This window comes from Theropithecus gelada, chromosome 12, assembly GCF_003255815.1.
Source record: "Theropithecus gelada isolate Dixy chromosome 12, Tgel_1.0, whole genome shotgun sequence".
Classification (NCBI taxonomy): Eukaryota; Metazoa; Chordata; class Mammalia; order Primates; family Cercopithecidae; genus Theropithecus; species Theropithecus gelada.
This window is the reverse complement of record NC_037680.1, coordinates 89628534-89642022: the sequence shown is the minus strand read 5'-3', so window position 1 is coordinate 89642022 and position 13489 is coordinate 89628534. Positions and strand designations below refer to the sequence as shown.

The window sequence follows — 13489 nt, the reverse complement described above, 5'->3', positions numbered from 1 at the left end:
GAATTGAGAAGACAGATCAGAGACCAGGGAGACCAGTGTGTTTAGTGCATGCAAAGCAGAGTAACACATTGGAGGAAGCTGCACAGAAAAAGTTCTGGAGTTTTGCAGAGTAGAGGGCTCCCTTGATTCTTTGGCTAAATAGTTATCTACTTATCTGTACGAGGTAACTACCTGAAGTTGGGAAAAGAAACACTAGGAAGCAGAAGGCCAAGTAATTTCTGGAACACATAGAAGTCTGGGTATAATTAATTCTCACCAGTCAAAGTGAGAAGGTCTTGTAATATGCAAGACACTGAGTAAAGTCCTTCGAAGAGTATTGCCTTAGTACTGGAGCTGAGCTAGTCTTTAGACGAAAGCATGCTCTGGACCTGCCGTCAAGCATTAAAGTAAATTTTGAAAGGATCAAACTAATTCCAAGTAACATAACTGCATATTGGGATAAGTCAATCACATTGTAAAAAAATGCAGTAAAATCTAGAATCAATTAAAGGAAAATTCACAATATCCAGCATTCCATTAAAAAACTAACAGATATGCAAAAACATAGACAATATTATTTATAATCAGGAGAATAATCAAGCAATAGAAATAGATCCAGAAATGGCCCAAATAGTGGAATTTGAAGACAAAGTTGATAAAACAACCATTATATATATACTCCATGTATTCAAAAATATAGAGGAAAACATGAACATGATGTGTAGAAGTGGTGCTTAGAGGGAAATTTGTAATTTAGACACTTAGTTTATATTGGAAATGAAGAAAATCTCAAACTAATGATCTTAAGCTTCCTTAAGAGATTTAAAAAGAACAAGATCAATCCAAATATGTTAAGAAAAAAAATAAAAATGATAAAGACTGAAACCAATGAAAGAGTAAAACAAAAATAATGGAGAAAAGTCAGTGAAATTGAAGACTGATTATATGAAAAGATCAATAAAGTAGATAAACCTCTAGCAAGACCAATCAATATAAAAAGATCACATAATTTGGCATCATCCAGAATAAAAACGGGAAATCGCTAAAAATCCTGTAGCCATTGGGAGCATAATATGGGAATATTGTGAATAACTTTATGTCAAATTCAGCTAGATGAAATAAAAAATAGAAATTATTGACTCATTCAAGAAGAAATACATACTCTGAATAGCCTATATTTATTCCAGGAATTGAAATTGAAGTTAAAAACCTTCCTGCAAAGAAAACTCCAGATGACTTCACTGGTAAATTCTGTCAAACATTTAAGGAAAATGTAATTTAAGAAAAACATTAAAGGAACAAATTCCTCTAGAGAATAGAAAAGGGAGGGAGGGAGGCCTCCAAACAAATTATGTTCAACATTACTCTGACACCAAAATCAAAGACATTACAAGAAAAAAATACTACATAATGGTATTCTTCATGATGCAGATGCAAAAGTCCTTAAAATTTTAACACATTGAATCTAGAATATATAAAAAGCATAATATATCATGACCAAGTGGGATTTATCTTAGGAATTTAAAGTTGGTTTAACATTGGGCGAAAAAAAATACCACTCAATGTAATTTTCCATATTAACAGACTAAAAAAGAAAAGATTTTAGTTTGTCTTTAAAGTTGCAGAAAAAGTATTTGACTTAATTCAGCATTCATGTATTATAAAATTTCTCAGCAATAGAGTAGAAAAGAACTTCCTCATAATGAAGGTTATCATTTGATGAATGTAAAAAGAAAAGGTGGACACTTAGGTTGATTCCATATCTTGGCTATTGTGAATAATGATGTAATAAACATGGTAATGCACATATTTATTTGACATACTGAGAATAATCAAATGTATTTCTATATGCTAGGAATTAATAGTTGGACATTGGAATTTAGAAAGCAATGCCATTGATCATAACATCCCAAAATGTATGAGATACTTAGAGATAAATTTAGTAATATGTGTAAGAACTGTGCACTTAAAATTATAATACATTGCTGAGATAAATTAAAAACTTCAATAAATGGAGAGATGAGACATTATCATGATTTAAAAGATTCAGTATTGTTAAGATGTTGGTTTCTCCTGAAATTGAGTCTGTCAGTTCAAGGCAATTTCAGTCAAAATCCCAACAGACTTTTTAACAGAAATTGGCAAACTGATTTCAAACTTTGTTTGGAAATGTAGACCTAAAATAGCCAAAATAGTTTTGAAAAGGCAAATTTGGATGACTTGCACTACCTGATTCCAACTTTATCCTAACACTTGCTCTGTTGGTTTAAGGATAGACATAGAGATTAATGGAATGGAATAGAGTCCAGAAATAGACCCCAAATTGATCAGTTGATTTTCAGCAAAAGTACTGAGATAATTTAAGGGGGGAAAGGATAATGTTTTCTACAAATGGGTCTAGAACAATTGAATACCCATATTTTTGAAAAGAATGGTCTAAGACTCTTATGCCATATATAAAAATTAAGTTGAAATAGCCATAGACTTTTGACAACTATAGTAATAATGTGAAGAGATGTTAAACACATATTTATATGCTTTATCTGTATATATGTAAATATTCTGTAATATATGAAATAGTACATACTTATTATATATAGTACAAACATGTGTTTTTTGAGAGGTAAGGGACAAACATCCAAATAAGAGACTTTAGACCGAAGATATACATTCATATTTCAGAAATTTCAGAACATCAGTGACAAACTGAAGTTACTAAGAGCTTTCAGACAAACAGGACACATATAAAGCTACATTTATATAATACTTTTAAAAAGAAACTTTGGAGGTTAGTAGCCCAGTGGAAAAAAGTCTTCAAAATGTTAAGAGAAAATGACCTTCAACTTGGAAATTCTAAACCCAACAAAGAGGAAAACATGGGGTTCAGGCAGCAAAAGACTAACCATGAGGGAGACAAAGGAAAGTTCTGGATAACAACTCTGTAATAAACCCAGGGTACCATCAGTTCCAACTGGGGAGAGGGGTGCCAATGGTTGTGAGAAAGCAAGAGGGAAGTAGGGTTGGCAAGGACCTAGGACATTGTTTTGGACTCTAGAACAGTTATCAGTAAGGTGTGAGAACCTCAGAGGAGGGGGGTAAGTGGACTGGATACAGAAACACAAGCAAAATAAAAAGGGAGACGATTATTAACTCTAGGAAAAATTAAAAGCTGCACAAAAAAGGAAGTGTAATCACTGTTGAACCAAATAGTATGTTATGATTAATATTTCTGTGACTACTGGAAATTTCCATTTCTATACTATTACCAGAAATGATTATGTAACTATTGAAAGACCACAGAAGTGAGAATTGAGAGGGTGTTTGTAAGAGCTGAATCCTTAACTACCAAGACACAGAAGCAGTAGATTATCTCTAAACCCAATGAATAAAAATAACCTATATATTATTTAGAAATATGAATATAATCACCAGAAGAAGGAGCTGAAAATGGTTGCTTTTTGGGATTTCGATTAGATTGCTTGGGGGCAGGTAGGGCAGCACCGGGAAGAGACTGTGTATTTCATTAAATGCCACTTGGGACTATTTGATTTTTTTTATAGGCATATCTAACTATGGTAAAAACAAAAATAGTCATTAAACTAATAAAAGAAAAGGACTCAGAATGCGAGGCAAACTGAATAATTCAGCATTACCGTAACACTAGAATCTGGGAGAAAATGTTACCTAACAACAGCCACAAAAATATCACTTCATAATATGGGAAAATGTTCAAAATATACTGGTCAATAAAATAAACAGGTTATAAAATACAGTGTATAAAATAACTCATTTTCACACCAAAATTTATCTTTGCATGCATTAAAAAAAGCATGAGTATGATACTGAAATACCAACGACAGTTATTTCTAAATGATATAATTATGGATTTTACTGGTGATTAAAATATTTTTATGTGAATGTTTTACATTTGAAATTAGAAAAAGATTTAAGAAAAACTAATGAGAGAAAGCTATTTTAAAAGTTTCGAGATGGTCTCACTCATAAAAACTGCACTGATTAGTTCTTTCTGTGAGCAAAGCACCCTGCTAAACTCTTTGGAGGTTACAAAGATACATAAGATATGGTTAAAATTTCTCAAAAAGGTCAAGATCTAACATGAAGATGAAAATTGGTGTGTAAATACCAGTGTAAAAGTCACAAATAATGTAAGATAGAGTGATAGAGTTTTGAAAGCGTTCTAAGCATGAGGGTCAATACAGGAATAGTTCTTTAGTGAGAAAGATCACTTTAAAATGGAACAGAGTTAAGGAGGTTGGAAGTGGAAGGATGCGGACGATTTCAAGAGGTAGGAATCATGTGAGGCCATTACAGCAAAAAAACAAGACTCAGAAGTGTAGGTGCAAAGTAATTTTGACTGGAGCCTGGGGTAGGAGTGGGACGTGCACTTTGGGACCAGATTGTATCAGGTGCTGAATGCCAGGTAAAGGGATTTCAACTTAGTTCAATAAAAGTTAACAGTTATTGAAGGTTGTTGGAGAGAGGAATAAAATAATTACACATGGGAAGAGAAAGCCTATTTGAAGTCTATTATGCCAGCCCAGGTGAGCAATAATGAAGGCCTGAACTAGGATATTGATTGTGAGAATGAAAAGAAGGGATCAAATTGAGAATCATTTTACGAGTCCAGTATATAGAATTTAGCAGCGCTTTGAAGTAGGAAAAGAGGTAGAAGGTAAAAAAAGTGGTGCACTGTTGAGAATCTTGAGTATTAGAACAGTGGTAATGCTAGCAAAGGAGGGCAGTCAGAACAGAGAGGGAGTTTTGTGGAGGAAGATAGTTGTGGGTATCTTGAATGATTAGCTTTTGGGGGAATATCCATGAGGCAAGACTCAAAAGGCAGTTGAAAGTATGGATTTGAAGTAGTCATTCAGCAAATACATATTGTCTCCTATGTTTAATAACTTGATATGTATTATCAATTTAAAATTGAGTAAAACAAGATCTCTGTCCTTATGAGGCTCATCATTTGGACTAGGGAAATAAATAGATATCAAATTGATAATTACAACACAGTTGTTATAAGTAATGCATCAACAGAGTATGAACAGAGTTCTGTGAGAGCAGAGGAGACAGCTGTGTCCTGATGCTCTTTGTTTTTGTTGTAGGGAAGGGATTCACTCAGATATTCAAAGATGTACATGGCCAATTGGAGCTTACAAACATGGGAAATTATTCTTGACCTGATGTGGATATTTCATAAAAATGAGCACTTCATTTAGAGAGCAAAGAGGGAGAACATTGTACTGAGAACAATATCTGAAGGAGTGTATGTAACATATTTGCAAGTTAGGAAAAAACTGAGAAGCAGTGGGGGGAATGTAGGATCTGATCTCAGACGCTAAAACAGGAGACCCAAGACACAAGAAAGCTTGATAGTGGCCAAGAGATTAGGAAGATAAAGGACTAATAAAAGTCTACGGATTTAATGATTCAGAGACCACTGACTTTTCAAAAATGTTTCCATAATACGAGAAAAAGTCTGCTTCAGTTGGTGACAATATGTAGTAATAATAATAATAACTATTATAAAAATAAAGGTAGTGAAATATTGGTCCTTTTATATGAATATATATGTTATACATATTAATTATGTATTACTTTAAAGATAAACTCATGTACAGATAAATACATGTATAGGGAGTAAGTATAAATAATATTTTTATAAACTTTATTTTTCAGAAATAGTATGAAAAGGATAAGAAATGGTCTTGTGGAGATAGTAAAGCCATTGAATTTGCAGGGATTGTTGGTGATGTCTGAAAACAATTTTCAAAAGAGTAGTAAGGGCAGAATGTAGACTTTGAAGGAGCTAAGTATATAGAAGAAAATAAATGACTACAGGTCTCAGAAATCCTGAAATCCTGCCTTTCCACCCCCACTCCCCAGCTGTATAATGACTACTTTTTCTTCAGTTATCACCTGAAATGTTCCTACTTCAAACAGACCTTGTTCAACCTTTTCAAACTAGTTTCCCCATGTTATATTACGACAGCATTCTTTTGCTCCATGTAACCCCCCACAATTTATAATATATTGCTTGTGTATTTATTAAATGTCTGTCTTCCTCACCAGACTGTCAGTTGCATATGGATAGGCACCATGGGAATTTGTTTTCCACTTTACATTTTAGCCTCGTCAGCATTGATGCACAGTAGTCTGTTACTAAATACGTATTGAATGAATGAGAGAGGTAAAAGGATAGATTGTCTCCAGAACAAATTTATTGGAAATAGAGTAGTTGTAAGAAATGTCCAAATCCAACATGTCACCTAATAATTGGGTTGCTGGAATAGAATGGAGATGAAGAGTTGGGAAAATTAAAGTTGTACTTTTATAACAAAGCCCAACTCAAATCCCTGTTGGATTCAATGATGGGATGAAGAGGAAGGAGTGATGCTTTAAAATAGAGGACAAAAGGGAAGAAGCTGAATTAAAGCAGATGCTATAGTAATGAGTGTAGTAAAAAATGAGTAGAAAACAGTAAAAACTTCATGTCTCTTCTTTCTTATCAGGTGAGTTGGGACTTTTAGAGGGTTGTGAGCCAAGGGCAGTAGAATGAAAAACCATGTTTTAATTAAATTGATAAGATACAATGATTGCTTAAAGAAATAAGAGGAAGAAAGTATTGGAGAATATGCTCATGGTACAACAGAGGCATCATAATGTGATGGGACTAATACCAGGGAAGACCAGAAAATGACTGAAGTAGTTTACAGTGGGCTATTAGCTTCAATGTAAGCGCTTAATAAGTATTAATTGGTTAATAAGCTTGTTCAGTGTAAATTTGTTACTATTTCTAGAGAAATATTACAGAACAACCCAAAATTGAGTAATGCGAATCGCAGACAGATACTTTTTCTTATGTAGTCCCATATCTTGGAACATAATTACATGTAAATTTATTTATATTATTTACACTAGATGATTTCAGCAAAACTTATTTTCTTGTATTTTTAATGCTGTCACATGGTGATATAAGTTCTGCACAGTATTATCAGCTACTTCCCAGAAATCCATGGTTCCAAAAAATAGAAGCTAGTTTGCCAAACATTTTTTTAAAAACTGAATAATCACTCCATAAATAGCTTTTATGATAGTTTACAATTATGATTATGAAATAACTGATCTTAATTTATGTGTACCTCAATTACATTCTATTAAAATTTTGCCCCCCCAAAAAAAGATTTGGTGTAGTTTTCTTTTTCGTTAGTACTGTGAAACTTTTAGGCAGCCATGAATACCTTGCCTTGTTACAGTATTTCAGTTCCTCTTGTGACCAATGTCATAGCATGGGTTTATAAGATGACGAGTTAGGGATGCTATCTTTGGTCATGAAAAAGAGTTGTCTGTTATTCTCTGGGCAAAACTAAATAATTCCTATGGGAGTCAAATAGAGACATGGGCGAGGATCACACTGTGCTTTACTACTGAGGGCTTTGGCACAGACCACCTGGGGTTTTATGTTGTTCTGTATTCATTCAAAACCAAGAGTCAAAGTGCTCTGTGATGTCCATATGAAGAGTCATGCATTAAAACATGCTTCTTTCTGTAGAGATTATATTTTTCTTCTTACTTTGTTTTTTAAAGTTTTTTTTTTTTTTTTTTACTGAACATCTTAGTATTTTAACAGATGTATTGAGATAATGACACTGAGATAATGGCTCCCTAGCTATTAGGGAATAATTCATTTCCTGAATGTGAGATGTTTTGGAAACTATTACTATCATTTCATAACTACATATTGTGTAATAATCCTGACTCAAAGCACCTAGTAGGTTAATTCTTGGTATTATGAAAGCTGATGAGGGAGAATATACTTATCTGCCACAAAATTTTGCATGGGTGAATAGTTGTTACCAAAGTGAAAAGAAAGGAAACTACTTTCATCTGTACTTTTTCTCACCACTTGAATTCTTTTTAATCTTCTTGGTACCCAAGAATAATCTGTTTATTAAACGGTGACATTTCAAGTTGTTGCATTTTAAGTTTTCTTCTGTAAAATTCTCTGCCCTTACCCGAAAAGAAAGAAAAAAAAAACTTATGATGTATCTAGGATACTCCTGATTTGTCTTTTAATGAGTCAAAGCTGAGAGTCAATGTATTAAGAGTCAGATAATTTGAAGATTGATCATCAGGCCCTCAAGGTCTAGAATACAGTCAGAGCAAGAATTTGATTCAGTATTTCCCTGTTGCCAGAGGTACGATCCGCCTGTCTTCTTGTTGTCTTTTAGTCTTGGTAGAAATGTATTATCTTTTCTTGCCAAAATGGGAATGTAAAGGAGGAAGAGATTTAAGTCTGAAAATTATATGAGTGCTTCCCCCTAGACTATCAAAAGTTAGCTATTGATTTTTCTTTGAATGTGGATGGGACTGACAGCACATTGACCTTGAGTTCTCTTCACAGTGGGTAAACCTCACAAGTGCAACTACTGTGGACGAAGCTACAAGCAGCGCAGTTCACTGGAGGAGCACAAGGAACGCTGCCACAACTATCTCCAGAATGTCAGCATGGAGGCTGCTGGGCAGGTCATGAGTCACCATGGTGGGTAGAAATTGGATTCATCATTTTTATTTCCCCCTACTGCTTTTGTAGTTCAACATGAAGATAAAATCTTATGCTCTTTAAAACTATTTTAGATCACTTTAACTTAAATGAGTTGAGCTTTGGGGTACATTGCAGATAATCTATATTGAAATTTTGCAATATTCCCAAATTATTTCTGATAACATTTGACTTAGCATAATAATGGCAACCAACATTTAATATACCAAAGGCAGGTGCTGTTTACTCTTCTTTTTCATTTAGCTAACCAGATAGTTAGAGCTGGTTCCATGTTAGTTTGTAGGTTGCCTTAAAGAATGCAAGTGATCAGTCATATAATTTGAAATTTCTCCAATCGGCCCTTTAATTTTTCTGAGAAATTACTGATTTTGCTTTCTACAATGTGCAAAACAATCTAGACCAAAATTAGACACCATCTCTCTCCATAAAAAACATTCTCCAAGCAAAACATCCTCATCTCTAACTACACTGTGGCAGGTAGGAAGACAATCCCTAAGGTTTATCAATGAATAATTCTCTGTTCCTGAAAAGTTAATTTTAATAATCAGCCTTATATAGGAAAATAATGAATTTCAATTCTTTTTTTTTAATTTATTTTTATTTTTTTTTATTATATTTTAAGTTCTAGGGTACATGTGCTGAATTTCAATTCTTAAGATTTGTAGTGTCTGTCTTGTCTTACTAATTAGATTTGTATAGTGATAACTTTTATTTTACAAAGACAAAAATCTCAACTTATTAGTACATGTATATATTTTATTTATTTTTTAAAAATTTTTTAATTTTATTATTCTTTTTTTTGAGATGGACTCTTCACTTTGCCACCCAGTCTGGAGGGCAGTGGTGCGATCTCAGCTCACCGCAACCTCTGCCTCCCAAGTTCAAGCGATTCCCCTGCCTCAGCCTGCTGAGTAGCTGGAATTACAGGCATGTGCCACCAGGCCTGGCTAATTTTTGTATTTTTAGTAGAGACAGGGTTTCGCCATGTTGGCCAGGCTGGTCTCAAACGCCTGACCTCAGGTGAGCTGCCCGCCTTGACTTCCCAAAGTGCTGGGATTACAGGTGTAAACCACTGCACCTGGCTACTTGTATATCTTTTATTTAAAAAAGGTTTGCCCAGTATTAAATGGTATAGTTGGGGATTGCACAGTCACTTTTAAAATATAAATATCTATGTATTGGCTTAGACATAGCCAGGTCAAGGATTATTTCTGGGGTTTTCTGTTTGTTTTATAGAGTATATACTGTGGAACTGTGTGTGTTGGACAGCTAGTGATTATGTGTTGTTGAATTGGGGATTTTTTTAATTTAAAATTTTTCTTGTTATTCTGAACAACTGAAATGTTTCCTTCTAGTTTCTATAATCTAAAGAATCTAATTCTATTGATTGTTTTGATCAAGTCCATTTATTTTTATATTATCATCATTAACATTTTTTACAAACCTATCTGTGTATCAAGTCTTGGTAAATGTGATATTTCAAGCTTGCATTACCTGGACTGATGACGATAGCATAGGATCTAGAACATAGAGATTACAAAATGGTGTGTGTCGGAGTCTGCCAAACCTGCTCTGGCTACATGGTGTCTGGGTGTGTCACTCACAGTCTGGGTTTGAGGATTAAATGTGATGAGATGTGTAATAAATGCCCAACAAATGGTTTACTTTACCGCTAACATTTGAGAACATTAAATAACTCAGTAACAGTAAATGTGCTATTCCCTATAAATTTGTTATTTACCAGCAATAACTTAAGCATTAGAGGTTTCATTTGCTGACCAAACACACTGTTACTATTTAAATTGTTGGATTTAAGGGTAAGTTGAGGCAGGAAGCTGATGGAAGCTTAGGGGAATACCAAATCTTCCCCAAAACACCTTATGGCATTGCTACTAGTTTTTCTATATGATGTTCTCCCATTACAGTTCTGACATTTGATGGGGTCATGCATTTCCAACTTTATTTATTATTTTTGCATTCCTAGTTATTTATGGAATTCTGTATTGCATACATACTCCTAAAAGACTATATGGTAATAGGGAGGTAAAATGTAAATAAATTATTATAATCAACATTTAATTATCTGTTGGCAGACTAAACTTTTAGAGAATCAAATGCTAATGAAAAATTTAAACAAGTGCATTTTGGGGAAAGCAAAGACATGTCTTCTAAACAACTAGGGCCTCAGTCTTAACCCCTGTTCCCCAGATTGCTTAGCCCTCCACAGGCATAGGCCCTTTACAGGTGGTGCGAAAGCTGGAACCAAGTGGAGGAAAGTGGGAAAGAGGCAGGGGCACTGGGTAGGTAGAGCAGAGGGTAAAACCAAAGAGGATAAGGGGTTGAGGGTAGCTTCTGATACCATTTACAGAACCAAATATTCTTAAATATTGGATATCGTTTTAACCACATAATTTTATATTCATGCCATTTCATACTGTACTTTTTCTGGGTTTGTTGTAACAATAATTTGAGATTATCCTTAATCTTCTCTTCCTTTTATTAACATGCTTAATGGGAAATTGGCCATATGAGGTAGGAGTTGATAAATACTGTAAGAGAAAAACATGGTTCTGTAAAATGCTGCTAGAGTTCATCATTAACATATGTCTCATATAAATAGCTTGGCATATGTCTCTTTTTAAACAGAACCACGATAAAACTTACATTTATCCCCTTCTCTTGCTGTATCTTATTTATTTGTTTTCCTTTTTTGTGGTAGATATGAGAGTTGCCATCATTTTGGTTGCCATTAGCTCCATGAAATGATTTAACTATTACTCGTTTTTAAAAAATATCTGACATAGTTATATTTCCTAGTCTGTCTTTTCCAAAACATGTTTTTCCCTATGCTGTTCTTCTAGTATGGAATTTTTTAAAGAAAAAGAGGCATTTTTCACTTTACTCAGAAAACATTTATCAAGAGCTTACTATCTGCCAAGTTATATGGAACATTCTGGGATATAAAAATAAATGGACACAGTTTTTTAATACACTTACTTTATAGTCTGGTAGGAAATACATACTTTAAGAAAATAAAATACAATGGAGCAAAAGCTCTAATAAAGATGCATACACAGTTCTGTGGGAACATAGATGCAGAATTAACCTAACTCTGGAACAAAGTCAAGAGAGGCTTCTTACATGCAGGAGTGTTCAATCCAAACATGAGAGATGAGTAAAAATTGCATAAATCAGGCAGGATACAGAAAATGTATATTCAGGGAGAAGAAGAGGCTTGGAGATATAAAAGATAATTAACAGCTTCTCTGATGTTGAATGTAACTGCAGTTTAAGGAGTGGTAGGAAGTGAAGCTTCTGAATTAGTAGGTTGTGATGCAAAGACCGAGTCTTCTCTGCTAATCTAGTGTTTGAATTTCATTGTGTAACTGATGGGGGGCCACTAGGGTAACCAAATTTGTTATTAATGAGGTAGTCAAATCAAGAAAAATGTCTCCAATGAGGATACATGATAAATGCCTACCTCAGGCAGGGCGTAGGGTATGAGGAGAGACTGGAAATGAGAATGCCAAGAAAAAGATGAAAAGGCAACAGCAAGAGAAGAGAACAAGGTGAAATATTGAAGACATATTTAGGAGGTAGAATAAAATGTTCTTAGAAAAGTTGATTGAGTTTGAGGAAAAAGGAGGAATATCATGACTCACACTTTTGGAAATAATGATAACAATTGAGTTTTATGAAAGATAATTTATATAATTAATTGGGTTTGATGAGCTTATTTATTTAATTGGGATTTAGGGCAGATTATTTATCTTATTTAATTAGGTTTTATGGCAGATTATCTTGTTCAATATTATCTTTATGTTGCTTTTTCAAGTCTATTCAGCTTGAAGAAAAAACTTTAAAATCAAACTATGTTATTACCTGTTTTACTGCAACCTAAAGATGAGAATGAAAGTGCAAAGCAGAAGGATAGCCAGCTTAAAATCTATATATATTGTTAGGTTTATGCTTTGAATTGTTGGGGAAAGGGAGGTTCTTTTTCACTGAGTATAGAGGCATTATTGGGCACCCCCAAACTTTGGAGTGAGCTTTTTTGACTTATTTCCATTGGGTGACATCATTCAGTGAACATCCATTGAATATTATATCTCTCTTGTATCATAAAAGGTATTAGAGACACAAATACAACAGAAGGCAACCCCTGAGGTTATTTACCAGCTATTGGAAGATAGACCAGTAAAACAACAATTATAGTACTATGTGATAAGCATTATGGAGATAGAGAGGCCATACCTAAATTAGCAGGACATCCAAGAGGAATTTCCCACGAAATTCATGTTTGAGCTTAGTTTTGAAAAGCAAAAATGTGAACTAATAAATGGAGAAGGGTGTTTCCTGAAGAAAGAACAACATGTGTGAACAGCTACCAATGTAGCATCTAAAACACTTGGGGTACCTCCATGTGTGTTTGTAAAGAGATGTGGTAGGGAGGAGGAGAGGCAGAAGTCTGGGTGAAAGGAAGAAATCTAGGATTTTCCACAGGTGACCAGCATAGCTGATGGGGTAAATAGTAGTGTCATTCACTGATATGGTAATTAGGAAAATAGAAGACAGAAAGGTAAATGGAGATTTTACTTCTTATACTATATTCTCTTATGTCCCTATGAAATAGCCAAGTAAAACTGTGTAGGAAGAAGTTAAATATATAGATCTCAAGCTCTTGAGAGGGGTCTGAGTAGTAAACAAAGAGGATCCATCATAATTTATGTAGTGGCCCAACATAGTAGTTTTTAATAAGGCAGTACGGATAAGTACAGAGTGAGACATCAAGAAGGCCAAGAACACACTAGCAGGAAAAAAATTTCATGAAGATGAGTAAGAGCAGAGTAGGGACATGGAAAGAGTGATTTCACAGAAGCCAAAGCAAGTGTCAGCACTGCCAAATCCTGTCAAGAAAATAACTAA

At 34.1% G+C, this 13489-nt stretch overlaps 1 protein-coding gene across 3 annotated transcripts in view; it reads left to right on the top strand.

Moving 5' to 3' along the window:
• IKZF2 (IKAROS family zinc finger 2) overlaps positions 1-13489 on the top strand; it is a 155517-nt gene that overhangs the window by 124525 nt on the left and 17503 nt on the right. For all 3 annotated transcript variants that reach the window (XM_025405613.1, XM_025405611.1, XM_025405612.1), the window contains one exon: positions 8405-8542. In XM_025405613.1, coding sequence (XP_025261398.1) covers positions 8405-8542 — 138 coding nt within the window. The remainder of the gene's footprint in view (positions 1-8404; positions 8543-13489) is intronic.